The 20,568-nt window shown below is 46.1% G+C and overlaps 1 protein-coding gene across 4 annotated transcripts in view; it reads left to right on the top strand.

The window, feature by feature from the left end:
* LOC138530300 (guanylate-binding protein 1-like) overlaps positions 1-20,568 on the top strand; it is a 478,878-nt gene that overhangs the window by 127,655 nt on the left and 330,655 nt on the right. For all 4 annotated transcript variants that reach the window (XM_069640897.1, XM_069640896.1, XM_069640898.1 and 1 more), the window contains one exon: positions 5,279-5,520. In XM_069640897.1, coding sequence (XP_069496998.1) covers positions 5,331-5,520 — 190 coding nt within the window. In that variant the 5' untranslated portion in view covers positions 5,279-5,330. The remainder of the gene's footprint in view (positions 1-5,278; positions 5,521-20,568) is intronic.

The following is a 20,568-nucleotide window of genomic DNA, read 5'->3' as shown; positions in this document are numbered from 1 at the left end:
AACACATTTTGATGAAAAAAGTCATTGACCTTTTTATGTTATTATTTTGGGGGGTTCCCCCCAACAAGCACGCCCAGCCCCACCGATTTTCAACTGTTCCCAAACCCCCCAACCCCTTATCTTTCCTTTGCCACCCCCCAAAATTTAAGTGGGTTTTTTCGGCAAAGTATATTCATAAAAAAACAGTTGTAAAAACTTTTGTCAATGAAACAGCGCTATACCAATTGTTTGTTACACGTCCTGTGTGAAAAGTTTATTTTTGATGTACACTATAACACACCATAAATAAATAAAAAATAAAAAGCAAAAATGATTCATGTTTGCTTTACTCTTGGTACCCATTGTGTTCTTATACGCCAAGACTGGCCTACTTTGGTGGGCCAGTCAGATATATTTTTTACTGTGGCAGAGTTAAAAATTCTCCTGTGTGTTCGAAACTTGAATCTAATTGATTTTTTTCATGACTAACCCAACAAAAGCGATTTCAAATTACTTGGCTTTTAACTTTTCAAAAAGTGTACTGTAAAAATGATCATATGAACCCATTATTTAAAAAAAAAGTTTGAGTGTAGAACCGACCAACTCCAGTGAGAGAAGTGTACCAAAAAGTAGTGGAAGTGGGGCACAGAGTAGGAAGGAAGGGAGCAACATGCAACACATGTTTCAAGGGTTGCAGTAATGCTGATTGACAGCCAGGTGAGTTGAAACAGATTTCAGTTTAGCTGTAACTGATATCCGGTGGTAAAGCGGAGAACTTCACAAGGAACAACTCCGGAATGGTGAAAATGGTTGCAAAAAGTAGTGCAGCTGTTAACAGTAAGAAAATGAAAGTAGTGGAACACCGCTCCCAACTGTTCCCCCTCACGTTCGACTCCCCTCTTTGCCAGGCTCCCTCGCTATGCTCAAGTCGCTCACACATATTGGGGGAAGCATTTATGACCATCCAATTTAAAAATTCTCCAGCCACAACTGGAGATAGGAGTGGTTGGGAAAGGAGGCAAGACAACCTTGGGGGCAAATGGGAACAGGGAAAGTGGAGACATATTTGGCACCATGACGGATTAATGAAGTCTGCTAATAGGGGTCAGCTACTGGAAGGGTTCTATGTAACCAGTGGACCCATATTCAGGCAGAAATCTACATAGTTACAATGGGGTGACTGACTGCTGTTTTCCTCCCACCCCAGTAACACACCACACATTGCTTTTGTGTTGGCAAATAAAAGGCCATGGAATTTCATTTGTACAGATATGATCATAACAAGAACATAATCATAATCGCATATCATATTATACAGTACTTTTTTGCACCGGGTCCTGAGGTTTACCCCTCTGGCCGGTGCTGCCTTATTTGTCCCACGACTTGTGTGGTCCCCGTAAGGTGTCCTGTCTTCTCTTCTCCTTGTTATCTCCCTTTTTCTAGAGTGGGAGGGTTCTTGCAGAGAAGAAAAAGGATGAGACTCTGCATTTGTAGTGCACTCGTTTGTTTGGGACACCGTGCAGGGTCCCAAACTGATTTGTGCTTTGCTGCAGAATGGCAGCTCCTTATATTGGACCCAGGGGCTGGCCCTGCGTCTTTGATGTGCATGTGTGGGGGTTGTGGTGCCAGCCACCAGGCCGGCAGACGCCGATTGTCTCAGCACCCGGGGGGGTACTTCTTTGTTGTGGCCCTGCTTCCCACGTATCCTGGGTGCTTGGCACCTATTTTGGAAGGAAGGGCGAGGTGTTGTTTCACACCTCGCCCTTCTTTCTAGTCATCCCGGTCAGCTACTGCGTGTCGCCTTGTGGCAGTGGTGGGGGAACAGGGGGAGCACGGCCCCGTTTGTCAGGCTGCTGCTTACCAGGACTCGCTTTGTGCCTGGCAGCATTGCCCAGCACCTGGGGATGGGGACTGGGAGAGGTATATTTAGGCACAGAGCATGCACAATGGGCTGGTAATGGAGATGTGGGGATGCATGGAATTGACTGCCCACATTTGGAAAACTAAAGAGAAAGATATTAATAGGTTTGTAGGCAAAAGGAGAATTGTATTTGTCCACTGATTTTCTGTGGAGTAGGGGATTTCTCGTGGTGGAGGTAAAACATGAAGAACAAAGTACTGTTTTCGGATAAAATAATAGTTTACCTCCTAAATGAGGGTTTGGCATGCATGGCAATGAGACTAGTAATGGGGATGTTGCTTTTGAGGAACAGGGCACAGCGACTGGTAGTAAGGAACGGGTCCTGGGGCATGGAGGCTGGGAATAGAGGTGCAGGTAGGTTGATGGTGGGTGGGAATGGCGTCTGAGGTTCAGTCACCGGATAAATCCAAGTGCCTGAATCAATGCAGTCTGGGAGCTGCAGTCTTGGCTTGCATTAGTTTAATCAGTTGGCCTCACACAAGTGAGTGTGGAAGCACAGCGTCCTGGAAGGATGGAGCTGGTAAGTTATGGTATTGGGGTGGTGAGGTTGAATGGAGGCTTGTAATAGCAAGGAAGGGAAGGGGTACATGGAGACTGGTAATTGGGCTTGGTGCAAGACCATGCTAATGGACCATGATTATGCTGTGGTGGGGAGGGGGGTAATAATGCATCACACTATAGTGCTGGGAGGTCCATTATGAGGACTTTTCTAAAATGATGATGTAATAGGGATCATTGTAATGGGGAGCGAGCAGTTGGGGCATAAACTGTGCAAGAGCCACACTGTCATCCTAGCCCAATAATGGGAGTTCCCTAGCCTCTTTGTCCTCCTCTGAGGCCTTGCAGAGATGCAAATAAAACAATCATGTATTTAGTTAGGGACTTTGGGAATATCATGCCTAAGAAATGACTACACTGGCTTCACTAAAGCTAACACTATTGGCGATGTAAGAGATTATTTTTTTCACCTTCTATGTCTGGTTCTTTTTTTCACCTTCTGTGTCTGGTACTTCCCATTTGTGTCCTGACACTTCTTCTGGATCTGTAGATGAGTTCAGAGCCCTGCATTGTTGTTTGCCCTTCTAAATGCCCTGCAGGGACCCCCCCCACTATGCAGCGCCGCATCTCTTCCTGCGTCCTGTGGCTCCTTGTTCTTGTTAGTGTTGGCGGTCTCTCGTGTTTCTGATCGACATATTATGCTGCTGCTCCTAATGCTACACAAACCTGTGGGTTTGTCTTTTTGTGTGTCTTTAATCTACACAACCCTCCGTTATGCACAGTATGTGTGGTGGCCCACTCCCGGACCACCGCAGCGTGCTCCATCTGATGTCGGGGTCACCCGACAGTAACCCCAGGGCTGCGCTCACGCAGCCGACACAAAACAGGGATCACCCTGCATTCTCCGGATCACCGAGGTAACCAAGTGGGCTGGGGGCACCCAGCTCACAGCAGCCCCAGCTCTGGGGGCACCCAGGCCGGGGTTGCCCAGCCAGCCATGATTGCATAGCCAGGACACACAAGGGGGACGGTGTTGCCCAGCAGGGGCGCCGTCCTCGTGCAGGGCCCCGTCCTTGAACCTCCTACATGCGGTGTGGCACCAGCATGGAACGACACAGGAGTCAGTTTAGGATCGACTGACAAGCCAGAAACGGCTCCTCCATTTTATTTACTTGGTCACATTCTTCTTCTTCTTCTTCTTCTTCTTCTTAATTATCGGGTGCGTGGGCGGACCCACGCAGGCGCTTTCCCATCCTAAAGGATGATGTGCACCAGACCCACCAATCAATACTTGACTCACATAAACGCACAACTCCTCCCACCGCCCCGTCTGCCTTACAAAATCCAACATCACACTGTTCCTCCTCCTGCCTCTCCCCCCGTCACCTCCCAGCAAAGCCTTCCCACTCATCTCAGCCACACCCAGCGCAGACAACCAAACCCTCATCAATTCTCTCTCCACAACATGTCTCTCACACCTAAGCAAAAAATGTCCCTCAGTCTCAGGCACCCCATGTGACCATGAAACAACAACTGGGAGGTACCATGTCCCCAGAAGGGGTGACGTGCAACACTATGGAACTGAAAATATAAACCCTGAAATGGTCATAAAGGCTGTGGCTTTGCCATCTCAGACTAACCCTCAAATGCACTGTGGGAGAAGGCATGTGCAAAAAAGCCAGTTAAATTGCAAGGAATCCCGAAAGTAATTGGCATTACTTAAAAGGAACTCCCTTGCAGGTAAGCAGTTATTCTTATTCCGCTTCTGACAAGAAACGTGTTTTTAATCTCACATTTAGTTCTTGTATCAGGATCTAAAACTTTAGTAAAGCAGCCAGACATTGCCAAGAGCCTGCACAATGAAGTTTCGCAAAGTGATGACATTTTCATGAAGTAGGACTCCATTGCACATGGGGTCAGTGGAGGGAGAGAGGGAGGAAAGCAGGGATGGGAGTAATAGGGCCAGGAGGTGCAGCTATGGAATGGAGTGGTTAGCGTGTTGCTCCAGTCCCGGTGTGCCTGATGGTGGCATGTCAAGGTCTAACACAACCTAATGAGATGAAGACTAAACAGGAAGGAAGCAGCCAGCCAAAGTGCTGTATCCTTGTATGGATACAGAAACATTATGCTACAATGTTATTTTTGCCTCCAAGGTGACTTTTCAGCCAGAACTGAAAAGGGCTGCATAGTGTGGAAGTTGTTGCAAACAGCCCAGAAACTGGAACTATTCATTTGGCACTTGCCAGGTGTGAGCGCTCATGCATTCTTGGAGTTGTAGTCCTTGGTTTTTAATGTCGAAAGCAAACCTCCAAGTACTGGAAGTCATATAACATGTCAGCTGGGTAAGGGACATTACACGCACACATCACATGGGGCAACTGGCTTGTTCTGCCATTGTTGGCAGCTCTAACAGTGAAACCAAGCTTTAAATGCATCTGGAGTCTGAAGTGGCTTTTTACTGGGTGTTCACTGGCAGATAGGTTCATCTACTGTATATTACAAGATATTAGCACACCCTACCAATCTCTTGTCACATTTAGAAGAAGCTAAAGACAGAAGAGTTGTACTTCAAGAAAAGAACAGGAGGCTGCTCGGTTTAGCAACCTCCCAAACAATCGCTGAGCAACACAATTACCCATTTTTACTTGTTGGAAATATGCGTTTTTCTTTGTTATCTGTAAAATGTATTTATGTCTGTATCTTGTTGTATATACAAAGTCATGTGGCTATTCATATATTAATAAAAACCTAAACCTACCCAGGTTATCCAGAATGTATTTTCCTCCCTTGCATCTGACTCTCCTTTGAGAACGTACCTATTCTGATAAAATGGTCTGCACGTTTTGGGTAATGGGTTCTAACTCTCTCCTTCTGCTGCAGGTCCCACTGTTGTTCCTGATCCACGCTTTCCACACCACCAGTCGAAGTGACAATGCCTGAGTTTGACATGCCGGCACCCGTGTGCTTCATTGAGAACACCCCAGAGGGAGAACTGAGGGTGAGACAGGAGGCTCTGGAGATCCTGTCCAACATCACTCAGCCTGTCGTAGTGGTGGCCGTCGTGGGGCTCTACCGCACTGGCAAGTCCTTCCTCATGAACAAGCTTGCGGGCAAGAGGACAGGTGAGTGAGCAAGGGGTTATACCCCAAAGCCACCCTAATCTATGCGGATGCCCCCAATGTCAGCATTCTGCTGTGATCATGGAACTATTTTGTATTCCTTATTAGGCTATTGCAGACTTCAAATTTACTTGCAATTCAAGCAGTATGTATACAAATACGTTTTGCAATAGCATAAAAACACATTCACTTAAAAATGAACGCACATAAAATGCAAACATTGATTATCTTGAATCAATTTTTCCACAATTTACAGCAATACATAGATAAATATCTTAATTCTTCAAATAACTCTTTGCATATTGGAATCTTGGTTTAAAAAAAAAAACAATCTGCCTTCCTGTATGTTGTAATTGTAAGCCACTCATCCAGTACTGAATCATATGAGAATTGTGAGAGCATCTCTACTTGACATTACCTACCTTTAACACCATAAAGGTAAGACATGTTTTTCTGTGTTCATCTAATCGTGGGCAAGAGGAGAGAAAATAAATATCTTCATAAGCCATGGAGTCATAATAGCATATCCTTGCAGCTTCTGTTATACCAAGCCATGCGCCCCCAATATTCCAGTGTCGAATTCTGAACAGAGTGACATTAGTGACATTTTAGCACTTGTTTCCTTGCCTTTAGGGACTCTATTCTATATAGGACAAATTCACAGTGGCCAGTGTTCTTAAATGCTTCATAATTATGCTAGAAGCAATTCTACCAGTGGTGATCTAATCTCAGGCCCAATCTTAGCATCAGGGGTCGATGGAAGCAGAGGTTCAATGCTGTACACAAGCTTATGACTTCACAGGATGTTAATAGATGTTAGCTTTTCATTTATTTATATTGGCCGCATCATAAATGCATAGACTAAGACTTTTAGGATTTTTGCTAGATAATTAGTATGTAGAAGGCAGATGGATAAACCCCCCCACCCATAGATTTTATTGAAGAGGCAAAAAAACCCTCCCTCCTGGACCGTGGCGTACCTGCATGCCTACAGCCGTGACTTTGCGGATGGGCGCCCGCTGTCCTGACCCTCCTCTACCGGCATGGTTCTCCCACAGTGGATCCTGTACTTGCCCTTCCCATCTGCATCATTCTACTGGTCACGTGATACACAGCTTTTTTCTTATTTAATATCTGTTCCTTGGGGGTCTTCCTTCAAAGGCTATGTACGTATTAGGGAATTACAATATCTTGTTTACTCCTGTATACGACTGATTGTGACCATCTTGTGATCACATCTACACTTGTGCTACTGTTTTCCATGATGCAGTCCTTTAGCTCATTCTCAGCAGTGCCTTCCTGGCCGCAACCCTCCTAATGACATTAAGGCTTGTGCACCTTTTCCCTCTCTTGACGAGGGATATAAATTAGATTACCTAGATTATGTCAGTGGCGGGCGGTCCTAGCATTACGAGTGGTTCAGTGTCATGGAATAGTGGCAGGCATAGCAAAGGGAAAAGAAGGTAGAGCTGTAAAAACTGAAATGCGGGTAAGAGAAAGTATGTAAGGCAGCTTCCTTACTTTCTCTAAGCGCATTTCAGTTTTTACAGATCTACTCTCTTTTCTCTTTGCTATGCCTGCAATTATTTCATCACACTGAACCACTCATAATGCTAGGTCCTCCCCCCACTCACATAATCTAGATAATCGAATTTCTATCCCTAGTCTTTATTTGCTGTCTCCTGATCCCTCCTCTTCTACTATCCATATTGGGCTCCCAAATGCCTCCACAGTCTGTAATGCATCTCATCTTAGATATTCAGTTTACTTTTCATTTTCATAACTGAAACTTGTATTCCTCCCTCTGATATATCTACTGCACTTCTTTTACAAGTTCCCTCTCTAACGTCTTTCACTCTCCATACCACTCCATGATTTAACCACTCTTCCTACACTGCAGGCCCTACATTACTCCAGTCCCTACATTCCTCTTACTTACTTCTCCTTCTTTTGAATATCATTTCATTACTTGTTCCAAATCCCATCCCTTTACCTTTCTGGTGATCCGTAGTACCCCAGGCCCTCTCTCCTCTTTCTGTATTAATCTTGATTGTTTCCTCTCCTTCCTTCTTCCCTCCACCTTCCCTTTCTTCCTTGTCAGTGATTAAATTCTTTATGGTGCATCTTCTCCTTTCCTTCCATTGCTTGACTATTATGCTCTTATCCAGTACTGCTCCCCATACTCTCATCACCTCTGGATCTACATTTTGATCTAATTTTCTCCTATCTCCCCTCTACTTCATCTGTGTAAGCTACTCCATTCTTTGTCTCTCATGTGATAAATCTGATGTGCTCATCACTGTTTTCCCGGTGGTGACCTCCTCCCTTGTAGCAAGGGGACGGCAGCCACTACCTGATCCCAACCCTGGGTTGGCTGTGTGATGGAGGATCACAGGGGGGAGACAACCTCTGGGGAGATATCTGACTTCATCAGATGAGGTCCGGTAACCCCCACTTTCCGATGAATATCCCCTGTCTGATCCCTTGTCAGCCAATACCCCAATGGATGATTGCCATGCATCTGTTCCCAACACCCTTTAGGCCAAACTCACATCCATGACCTGATGAGTAAAAGCTCCAAGAAAACCCTTTTCAGTTCTAGTTTTCCTTCACATATAACTAATCTTCCCTATGGAATCATTTAGAAATACTCTCCAAGTATTCTGCATCAGAAACCATCAATGGACTTAAATTCCCACAATCGTCTAAGTAATGAGATGAGGAGAATGAAGGAATTGATACCGAGCGGCGGGAGCGTCAAGCTTAATGAGCGTGCTAATTGGTACCTGGCCTGTGAGATAGAGCTCAGGAGAAGACGTGGCATCTCCATTGAAGGCGGATGGAAGCTGGAGGCACGAGCCAGTGTGTGGAAGCTGGAGGCACGAGCCGGTGTGCGGGAGCTGGAGGCGCGAGCCAGTGTTGCGGAGCAAAGTAGCTCGCCAGCAGAGAAGGAAAGCAGCGTTGTGTGAGCAAGGCGTGCCGTGGAGATGCCAGGAACCGCAAGAGTATTCCTGGACAGTCGGGAGAAGCAGCGCTGTCCTTACCGGCAGCCGAAGGGAAACCAGCATGCAGGAACGGAGTTGCGAGAGAAACTGGAGAGACGTCAGAGCCTCCTAGAGCGGGAAGCAAGCGGAAAAGGTATGCTGCATAAGCGCGAGCAAGCAGAAGACACTACACAGAGACGGTGAGTCAGCCCAAGCAGAGTGTGGACCTTGGGGCATTTCGGTGACCGCGCCAAAGAGAATTTTAACATTGTGAAGTTACAGAAAGTGAAATGATAACAAGATTGTTTGTGAATCGAGAGAGGCAGAGTGCCAACCCGAATCCCAATAAGAAGTGCCTACAAATGTGGGGAAAACTTAAAAGAATTGTGAAACAAGCAGATAATACCATACTAAGAAAGGTATATGCTACTTGGATGTAAAGAGGAACTATACAATATGAGAAGTCCTGGCAAGCATACAACAGCTAGTTGAAACTACAAGAAGAGAAGTCCTGGCACAGGAGTACACCAGGCAGCTGTGAGTGCAAGAGAAGTCCTGTCAGGAGAGTACACCAATCAGTTGGAAGTGCATAAAGAGTCCTGGCAGGGGAGTATACCAGGCAAATTGCAAACCTACAAGCAGTGTCCAGCAGAAACAGTGTTTGTTAAACAAAGAAGGAACTTGTGTTAAAAGAAGGAACTTTTTTAAAAGAAGAACTTATAAGGCTGAACAGTTTCTGTCTAAAAGGATTGTTGTGGGCCAAGAAAGATACCAAGAACATTTAGAGCCAGAGACATGTGTGATACCAGAGAAGAATCCAGGGGAATCATCCTCTGGAACTAAGGTCTTTTCCATTTTGGAGAACATTTACATTGGAGCTGTTCTATTTCTATTTAAGAACACTTTTTGCAGATACAGGTTAAAGACATTTCCCTTTTCACTATATTATTTTGTTTGTAGTGTGAGGGTCAGGATAGAGCATTTGGACACAAGGGCGGCTTTTGATTGATGACATCCTGACAAAGACAGATCCTTAATTTCTGGTTTTAGGTAGGAAAACTCCTCTTTAGAATAGGGTCAGAGAGTTATTTTCCCAACTCACTTAAATGAAATAAAAGTCTTTGACCAAAAGCATGACAACTTTGTGTCCGGCTTTCATTTCTGACCCCTTACACTAACCATCTTCTATTATCATTCTCTACCTCTGCCTCCACTCACTCTGCTTCAATTATTCCTTCGCTCTGCTCTACCCTTTGTAATCGTAGATCCTTTGATGCTCCTACCTTTATCACTTCCTTTTTCTCCTCCCTCCCTTCCAGATTTGTCTCTCCTCTCTGCTAACTCTTCTCTATCTTGCCTCAATTCTAGTTTTACTGCAACCATTGACTTTCTCCACCCTTCTCGTCCCTTTCGTCCTTTCCGAAAACCGCTACTGCCTTAACTTACTCCTGACCTTCTCTCACTCTGATCCTCGATACGTCGCTCTGAAAGGCAGTGGGAAAAGTCACTCTCTTCTGGCGACTTAAATTACAAAACATTTTGCATCAATAACTATTCATCTGAAGGAGTCAGGATATTTCTCATTCTTTTCCTTATACAGTCGATCAAAAATTGAACCCTAGGATTGGGGATCTGCTAACAATGTAATACCCCCAAAACAGGTCCACATGTACTTGCCCACCAATTCAAGTCAGACTTTTAGACACTAGCTTGGACACCATAAGGGCTATGTTAGCAGCTTATTATTATTCTGCCACTTGTCCCGGCAAAGACATTAATTATGTTCTCCTTCAAACAACTTGCATCCAAATCCATGCTTAAGGGGAGCTGCATCCTACCCTCAGTAAACAAGTATGAGTCTACTCAAGGGCGGTGGGCATAAGAGTGCTCAAATGTTGGCCATAAATTTCTTCCACATATGAGAGAAGTATCTGTCTTACAAGAACCTATCAATTCACAGTGCCTCCTGTTCCATACAAACCCATGTATGAAGGCACTTTGTATTGAACTGCCAAGGGAATCCTTTTTGTGTAAATAACAATGAGAACACCTTGCTTTATTTGAGACCCCTGAAGGTGCATAAAGGTCACACCTGGCCTATGTAGAACGTGTGTTGCATTTCTGTAATACTGCACCTCTAAGGGTACAGATTAGCAACGTGATAACTTGCAGCCAGCAATTCCACACATGTTCTTAAATGTAATGCTGCCAGGACAGTATTTCTAGTCACAGAAATGTTTGTCATTGGTAGGGGTGTACCGAATAGTCGATGTAAGTATTCACCTGAATACCGAATAGTTCGATAAGTATTCGGCCAGAGCCGAATAGTTGCCTTTTTAATAAATAAAGTTATGCAGACAAGAAAAACACTTTGTAAATGAAAAACACACTTCAAAATATGTGCATCCATTTTTTATTGCCTTTCTCTTTGTTGCTAAAGAATATGTTTGTGTAAACCATGAAAGGAATACATTATCAGAAAATAAACCGTTCAAAAACAGCAGTTTCTATTTTTGTGAATTCATGGGTGTCGCTTATTGGCAGGACCCAAGTAACTAAGATTAGCCCAAAAGTCTAGCATGTATGTATACACACACTGTTAGAGGAGGCTTGGATGTGTCTACTTGTACTTTCAAATGTTTCATTTCGTGCCTTCTCCTTCTTTAGTCTTCTGGCTCCAGCAAGGCACTGAAATACAAAAGGGGTGATTACATCAATTAGCACCCTGCTGATCACTAAGGTGCTACTGAATACAAACCTCTGTGATGCTAAAGCCATGCTTTCTATCTGTGGTACTGAGTGGTCAGGAGGCATTTGAAAAATGTCTTTTCATGTATTGATAGTATTTTTCTTTGTTTTTCGGGTGTGGTATGTGTGTGGGGTTTTGGGCATGGTAAAAGACACCAGCTAAATATATAGGGCATGTTGAGTCCTGCATGGTTCTCAGGGGCAGTGCTGATTTCCAGATCCTTAAATGACATGTGCATGCTTAATTTACTTATTTGCTTCATTTGTACATCCATTTGTTCCAATGTTTCTGTAAACTTGCATCTCCTCGTCAGTTATATTAGTCTGCTTAGTTATTTTATTTGGATGAGAATTGGTAGATTGGAACCTGTAACTTCTCACAGAGGTCATCAGCAAATCAATAAGCCCCGAAAGAAAATACCCTTTTCCAGTAGTGACTTTGTAAACTATTGTTCCAGCTGAATGGTTTTCAACTGCAAAATACAAGGAGACAAGAGACATCTCATTGCACATTCAAAATATTGAAAGTTTTGCTTCAGCTCACCCCTCGCCAGCACATAGCGCCAGATTAAAGTCTATCTGTCCAGCACACAAAGGGCTCATACTTTGTTTGCACTTTGCACCCCTACTCTGTCTGCAGTCAATCAAACAAAGTGACAGCAGCATTTGTTTAATGAACCTTTTAAACGATTAACATGACATGCCTCAATGTTTCCAGGCACAGTCAAAGCAGTACTTAATGTATTTGGTATGGGGAACTATTCGGTTTCGAGGGTAAACTAATTAAGTATTCGGCTGAAGCCGAATATCTAATTCTAATTTTCATCCGGATATCGGCCGAATACGTACTCTAAACCGAATTTCGGTACACCCCTAGTCATTGATAACTGGAACTCCTAATTCTTCTTTATCTTTTGGTAGTTCCCATAAACTCATCCTATCCAGCTGCTTAGACTATTGCAGTTGTCCTAACCATGGTTTCTTGGCCATTCTTGACCTACTCACTTCAATATGTGCAGAATGCAGCTTCACACCTCCATGCCTGGGTATTTACCAACTCAATATTGGTAAATCAAGGGATCTTTGATAACACATACTCCCAGGAAAGAGCAATGGTTTTCACTACTCCGGCTATCTCAGTTTCAGGTTACAAACCACAATAATCAAAGTTAGTTTAGTAATCAGTATGGACTAAGAGTACAGTAGTTACTACGGTAAGCAACTATCTTTATCGTGCCCCCACCAAAGCCTAGAATTGGCAGAGGTGTTCATACAGTTTAGCGAGAAGTGGAAGTTAATGGAGTGGTATTGGGAGGAGTACACCCATTGAAAGATGGGAAAACATAAGTTTAAAAATGTTTAAGTCGGTATACTCCAATTGGTAAGCAATGTGATTGTTGGAAATGTGCATTTGTGTTTTGTACCCTTCTTTATTGTTCAGATTTCGGGGTGTTTTTTTATGATGGGTTTGCTCCTCCTGGCCTTTTTTGTGGGAAAGAGACTCTCCTATCCACCACCCCATCTTTTTCCACTGCCCCCTCTCCTTCCATATGTGATTAATCTGCAATGATTACCCCAGAAAACCTGCCGTGGGTCCCTTCTCATGTGGCCAGGGAATGCAGATACTTTCTGATCAAGACCCTGGGGGTGGTGTTCGGTCGGAGTATCGAATGAGGGGTGAAGCAGGTCGGGAGGATTGGGAAACCCTAATTTTGTCAGTAGGGACTTCAAGTCCCATAATCCTGGGACTGGGACGAGGAAGATGACTGAAGAGGTGCAGTATTATAGGAGTGGTTAGTAAATTAATGCAGATTTACCACACCCGAGGGAGACTAAGAGGCTTACAAGGCACTTTCAGGTGCAGACAAGTAATTGTAGTGGGAGAGAAGGAACAAGCAGCAGCAGGAAGCAGAAGCAGTGTCGTGTATGCAGACTGGCCAAACTACTGGAGGACAGAGAAGACGCTGGGACCATTGGGTGGCAGAGAGCAACTGTCGGTCCTGAGAGGGTCGGTGCCTCTCAAATCCTAGATTGCAGAGATTGCGCATCAGGAAGCGTTCGAGAGGGAAGATTGCCCTCTGACGATCAGGTCTGCAGAGGCTGCTCAGCAGGAAGTGAAGACAAAGGAGATTTTCCCTTCCCTGAGGCTGTCTCAGGCAGCTGGCGTGCACCAGAGAACCACAGCAACACGAGGGCTCCATTCCGAAGTGGCGTTTGCGGCAGCAAGCTAGAAGAAGGTTTCTGCATCAAACGAAGCCGAAAGAAACAGAATCCTGCAAGCGGCGAGATGATGTGACGAGCACGTCTTACCCAGTGAGTTCACAGCCTGTGTTTGGCCACGGAGCGCTCCTTCCCAGCCTGCGTAGGCAAGTAAAGTGTACAGTGAGTGAAAGACACTTGTGTGTGATTGAAAGTGACTGAAAAATCACTTTTGAGACTTGCGCTACCAAACCAAAGCAGAAGAGAAAGGGCAACGTGGTTAAAAGAGAAACCATACATTAATTGCCCAAACCAAGTGAGATTTAAACCAAAATAACAGATATTGATCGCCATGGAAAATGGTTATTGAAAGATTCCGTTTTCCGAGGTATATCTTGCTACATAAAGTACAAGAGGGTGGATTTAGATATCCAGTTCGTTTTAAATATTATAAAGGGTTTCTTATAAAGAAAGGCTTACACTATTTTGGTATTTTGGATGGGAATGGTCCAATTTGGTTGAAAAATGAAAGGGGGGTCTGCAAACCCTATACTCTGGATAATATATATATATATATATATATATATATATATATATATATATATATTGGAAAATATTTCAAGGAAAAGCATTAAGTTTCAACCAATTGTAGCAACTAGAAATTACTTGGTGACTTGGTTTAAGGAAAATAGTCATTATTTTGGGTTTAGTCATGAGGCATCCATATGGCATAATCAGGCCCTACAATTGCAAAACAAGTGTCTACAGTGGCAGAGCTGGATTAGGAGAGGGATCCTTAAGGTTGGGGATGTATAAAGGGGGACTAGGATGCTTAGCTTTGAGGAATTAAGAAGCAAATAGAATTTATCTAGGAGGGAATTTAATCGCTATACGGAGTTGAGTTCTCTTATAATTCAAGCAGTGACTATAATTGATACAGATATTGAGGACAGACAAGAGATTTGTAAGCTGTTCGATGGACCGGAGTATGGTGTATCAACTTATATTCAATTTATGAGCATGGCCGTAGAATTTGTAGATTTATGGTCAAGATTGAATGAAGTCTGGTCGGATGATTTAGGCCTAGAAATAACTGAGAAGGAATGGGAGCATCTACTTAAAGTGGGAGCTGAAGCAAAAACGTACATTACTTTGAGACTCATAAGGCACAAAATTATTGGGAGATTGTACTGGACCCCAGAAAGAATGCATAAACTTAAATTACTGGATGAGGATGTGTTGGAGTTGTGGTAGGAACAGAGGAACATTGCTGCATTTATTTTGGGATTGCTCGAGAGTGCAAACTTTTTGGAAGGAAGTTTTAGATAGGATAGATATCACCCTTATTATAACTATTCCCAGGTCGGCTGTGAGTATGATTTTACTACTGCGTGATTTTACTACTGCGTAGGGGAAGATGTACAATTGCAAGAAAGTTTGATACATGGGTTGACAAAGCTTTGATGGTCTGAGGAGTCATTGAAATTTTTAATAAGCATCTACTTTTGGAATTGAATAAGGAAAGTGTGGGTGACAGTCCAAACTAAATCATATATAGTGATACGATGCAGCTCATCCAAAACGACTCAACAGGATATCGGAGCAAAAAAAAATGAACATTCTAGGTTACAGGTCTATAATCGTGATGTGAAATTGAGAAAAACATACATATACATATATATATATATATATATATATATATATATATATATATATATATATATATATAGCACTTTTTGCGGCTTGTAACTCCACTTATAACTCCGCTTGCAAAAAAAAATATATGGCCCACTCTGAATGTTTTCGCAAAGTTTGGTGAGATTTGGTCCAGGGGGGGGAAGTTGTAGGGGAGGGGGCCCCAAAACATCTTTTTTTCCCATAGACTGAAAGGGGGAAAAACTTTGCGCACAGCTACAATTCAAACCGCTGGATGGATTTTCACCAAATTTGCGGCAGTTGCAGGGGCTTGGTCTAGAAAGCGTGCTTTTGTAAATCTGGTGACCTTCCGTGCAGTACTTTTCATTAAAATGACCAAAAAGTAGGTCTGAAAAAATTAGTGATATCTATGTCTGCTTCGCGGTTAGACTTCCCTGTTCAGTCCACGGACAAGACACCGATTGCCTAAGGGGCTGGCGTCATGACCGCAGACACGCAAAGTCTCTGCCGATTGGCTGCAGCGAGACGTGTTCTGCGTCAGATTGTTTGGGTGCGCCCGACATCTTGGATTTGCCGATAGCGGAGCGGCAACCAGCGGAAACATGCTATATTTATAAAACTCTTTTGCTGTGTCATAGAGCGTTGGGAAAGGTTCAGACAGTAAGACTTGGTTGATGAAAGTGTTTGTTTTGGCCGTTGGTCTTCATGATGTATTTTCTATGGCCACCTTGTACGCACAGAAAATGAGGGGTCTAATAGCAGTAGTATTTCAGTCCGTGCAGTGCACAGGGAACTTGTATTTGTTGTACGGACACACGTGGTGTTAGCGAACATTGAAATTGACAACATGCCGAAATTGAATGACTTTTTCCTACGGATATTGCATTCGTTAGTACGCTATGATGTATTTTCTATGGCCACCTTGTACGCACAGAATATGAGGGGTCTAATAACGGTAGTATTTCAGTCCATGCAGTGCACAGGGAACTTGTATTTGTTGTACGGACACGCGTGGTGTTTGTGAACATTGAAATTGACAACATGCCGTAATTGCATAACTTTTTCCTACGGATGTTGAATTCATAAGTACGCCGCCATGGGTGTGACATGCTACGGTGGTTGTGGCCAGGGTCTAAAGTCTTGGATGCATGGCCGTCGGCCAAAGGCTTTACTTCCAAGATTGTAGGCCCTGGCCACAACCACCGCAGCATGTTACACCCATGGATACACCCGTAGTATTGCGTATCGATTGGCTGGTTGTGGGGAGTGTGTACATCATGAAGAGGTTATAACTTTGTTGTTGGGCCATGTACCCAAGAACAAAGTTATAAGCACTGGACGTCCAAGCCACTGCACACCCATCATATGTAATATCTATGGACATACAGCTAGGAGTGCAGTCTCTGGCCAGAAGAGCGGCAACCAGCGGAAACATGCTATATTTATAAAACTCTTTTGCTGTGTCATAGAGTGTTGGGAAAGGTTCAGACAGTAAGTCTTGGGTGATGAAGGGGGGGCGTGGCTAAATGGCCACGTAGGAGGACGTGTCCGTGGAGAGCTCCCGGGATCCGACAATGATCCTTGCAGAAACTGTAGTTTCCAATGGACCTTGCACGCCAGCGACACAGCCAAGCGCTTATGAACATCTGATGAGCGTCTCGAGCGCGGAAGCGGTGTGATTGAAAGCCGAGACGGGAAGCCTCGGCCAAAAAAGAAGAGCGGGGTACCCGCGGCTGAGACGCGAACAAGATGGCGGCCCAGGACAAAGGGCCATAAAAGTGACCGCAGCGTTCGTTGGCGCCGAATATGGGAGCCTGGCGCTGTGACCCGTTGCCTCCGGTGGGAACGAAGGTTCGGCGCTGGATGGGTGAAGGCACCTTTTGGAGCAGCTGAGAGGAGTGGACTGGCCGGTAATACAAGCCCGGCGGCCCTGCAGCAAGATCGAGATGTCTAGGAAGCTTGCGGCTGGCTCGTGGCTCTTGAGTGGAGGCGCGACCCCCGTGAGAGAAGCGGGGAAGACGGGCTCGAGCCAGCAGCGAAGCAGCAGGAAGAGTCGGGGCATCCTTGGCGTGGCCGCGGCGGGCTCCGGCGGGCTTAGGCAAGCCCGAGCCCAGACAGTGAGGTGGGTTCCGACATTCGGCGGGTCATATGAGCCGCTGCCTGGAGTCCACCAGCGAGCGCACGGCCAAAGTACAGGAAGCCGGGGAGTCCGGACCCGGCGACAAACCCAGAGCGTCCCGAGGCCGGTGGAGCTACGAGCGGTGCACAGAAAGGTACTGCAGTGCACGGCCAAGACCGATATGGGCCTGAGCCCCTACACAAGGGGAATCCAGCAGTCCCACGGGCCACCACGACACGGTTCTGGTAAGGAAACTCTGGGGCACCAGATAGACTTTCGAGTGGACAGAGCACGGGCCGGAGGGGCCGCACTGGCACCGGAAGACAGGTCAGGGCCGGAGCCTGGACCCTGTGAATGAAGGCTGCAGACGCAAGCGTGCGTGGGTGGATATAGCCCACACTGGTGTTGCGCTGGGCCAACGGGATACCCGGGGAACGGTTGGGCCTGGCCGTGGCAATTTCGGGGGAACTTAGTGCGCCTAAAAGAAGACTGCATGCGGTGTGGTGGGCCCTCACGATCCCAGTGCACCAAGATGTCTAATAAACCCCCCAGACTTAGAGTCAAACAACCCACACTAGATGACTTTGCCAGAACACCAACAAGTGTGGAAGAGGCCAGGAAGATAGAAAAGTCCCCCAAAATGGGCCCTAGCCCCACAGGCAACCAAGAAGTACTAGAGGCAATTGCAGATCTGAAGGAGGCCTGGGAGACCAAACTGGGCCTAGCAATGGATAAACTGGAAGCTGCACTTCAGCTCAAGGTAGGAGCAGTGCAAGAAGACGTGAAGCTGCTCCGGCAGGATGTGCGGTCTCTGGCTGAGCGCACAGGTGCCCTAGAAAAAGAAGTGGCCCCAAATACGGCGGCCTGTGCGGCCCATCGTTCAGAACTTCATGCCTTGGTGCAGAGGGTTGGCAATCTGGAGAACAGGGCAGAGGAGGCGGAGGGGCGTGCCCGAAGGAACAACATCCGCATTGTTGGATTGCCGGAAGGTGCTGAAGGAACTAACCCCACCGAGTTTATCGAGTCCATGCTACAACAGGAGATACCCGGGGGAGCCCTATCCCAGGGGTTCGCCGTAGAAAGAGCGCACAGGGCCCTGATAAGGAAGCCTCCGCCGGGGAATCCCCCTAGGCCGGTGATTGCTAAGATCTTAAACTACCAAGACCGTGAAAAAATCCTGGAACACTTTCGAAAGGAGGCACGATACAGAGGGGGGCCATGCTCATAACAGCATACCCCGACTACACCTTGCAAGTACAGCGGGGCCGTATGAATTTTGGGTCGGTGAAGAGGAGATTGCGGGAAGCCGGCCACAAATACATGGTGCTCTACCCGGCTAAACTGAAGGTATTCCGCGGGAGCAGAGTCCTGTTCTTTCACACTCCAGAGGATGCTATGGGATGGCTGGACTTGCAGAGCTGCCCCCAGGAACCGGACATCCAGGAGAATGTTGGCAAAGATAAATAGCGTGTGGTTGGGGCTCCCTGAGCGCTATATCGAGTGACATTGGGACCTGAATATAGCTTCGAATATAAATGGCTGGTGTATACGCCTGGCGCAACAGTTATACTTAAGATCCGGGGATACCGGGAAATTTGCATATTGGTAGTGGAGCAACACGGAGCCCGACCTACTCACCCCCACCTAGTAGTTTAGGTAGGCCACTGGTAGTCCAGTGACACCCTGCTGGGCTCTGGGCCTGGGATCCCAGGGCAGAGCCAAACGTGGGAGGGCCTGAGATCCAGGGATGGAGCTGGGCATTTGTGGGGGTTGGGGCCAAAGTTGGGGAGCGAGGGGGGAGGATTGTAAGGGTGTCCAGTGGTTTGTAGTTGGGCATTTGGGAGCTGGGCGTTGGGTTAGAGGGAAGTTGGGCGAGAGGGAAGGGGTATCGAGCCAAAGAGCCGGAAAACGGATTAACAAGGGGAGCATTAAGGGTAGGGTTAGGATGGGAACAGTCCGAACAGATGGCATCGGGTAACCTCGAAATTGTGACCTGGAATGTACGGGGCCTTAACAGCTATTTGAAACGAAATAAAGTGATGCTGTACTTGAAGAGAATGCGTATAGACATAGCCCTGCTGCAGGAGACCCATCTCACTAGGGAGAATCTGGAGGTGGTCAGGAGGAAATGGAAGGGCAATGTTGTGGGTGCTGCGTACTCGGCGTACGCTAGAGGGGTTATCACTTGGGTGACACCGCATGTGCCGTTCCAGGTGCTTGGCTCTACGACAGACCCGGAGAGCAGAATGGTGGTGGTAACGGGTCTCCTGGAAAACAGGGAAGTGCACATTATAAATTTGTACGCCCCCAATAACGACACAGCGGCTTATTTTAGGACCCTTTACAGCAAACTTGGCCCCCTGGCAGGGGGTACGGTGGTGTGGGGGGGGGACTTTAACTGTACCCTGAATGGATAGGTCAGTAGACAAGGCAGGGAAAACGTCACCGGTGGCTAAAGCGCTGGGGACTTTACTAAAAGACCTAGGCTTAGAGGATGTGTGGAGAAGGTTGCACGCTATGGATAGGCAATATTCACACTACGCAGCGCCACATGATTTGTACACGAGGCTAGATTATGTGTTTGTAGCGGACGAGATAGTGGGAGCGGAATATAAGGCCCGAGTATTATCTGACCACTCGCCCTTGGTAGTAGAGTGGAGACACCAGCCCCCAAGATCGTGGATCCCAACATGGAGACTCAGGACCGAGGCTCTGCAGGATGAGGGGTTCCGGGAGGGTCTGAGGGATGCCATCGAGGAATATTTCAATATAAATACGGGTAGCGTACGCTCTGTGGGAACACTGTGGAAAGCGTTTAAGGTGGTGGTGCGGGGGGTAGCCATTTCCAAATCTAAAGGGCTCTAGGGGAGAAACAGAAAGGGAGCTGGAGGGACTCACATGTTGCGAGAACACTGCCCATGATAACAGAACCAAGATAAAAGATCTACAGTTCTTCAGCATGGGGTCTGGCATGGATTCACATGCTCATGAATATTCCCCGTCGTCAGGCTGGGAATCCTCGGTAAAGAAAAAATCAGTATCAGTTTCGTTTCTGATCTCTTTCGTAGTAGTAACCAATCACTGATCTCTGCGTCATACAGACCACAGCCAATGACTGCCATCTCCCTAAGCCCCGCCTCTGGCAGCCATCTTCAGATTTTTACCGCACGTTCAAGTGTTGGGAGTCCTGGTGCTTAGCTCTCGAGCTTTTGCCGCGTGTTTCGCGCTTTTTCAGGTGAATTTTCACATTTTTCCGGTTAATCGAGCCTCAAGCTCCACCGTTTCAACTCCCGTTAACGGGTACCTGTTGCGGGAATTTCCTACGCCCCTCAAGGGTGAAGATTT

Source organism: Ambystoma mexicanum, chromosome 1q (genome assembly GCF_040938575.1).
Source record: "Ambystoma mexicanum isolate Mex_15411 chromosome 1q, UKY_AmexF1_1, whole genome shotgun sequence".
Lineage (NCBI taxonomy): Eukaryota > Metazoa > Chordata > Amphibia > Caudata > Ambystomatidae > Ambystoma > Ambystoma mexicanum.
This window is presented reverse-complemented; position numbering and strand designations above follow the sequence as displayed.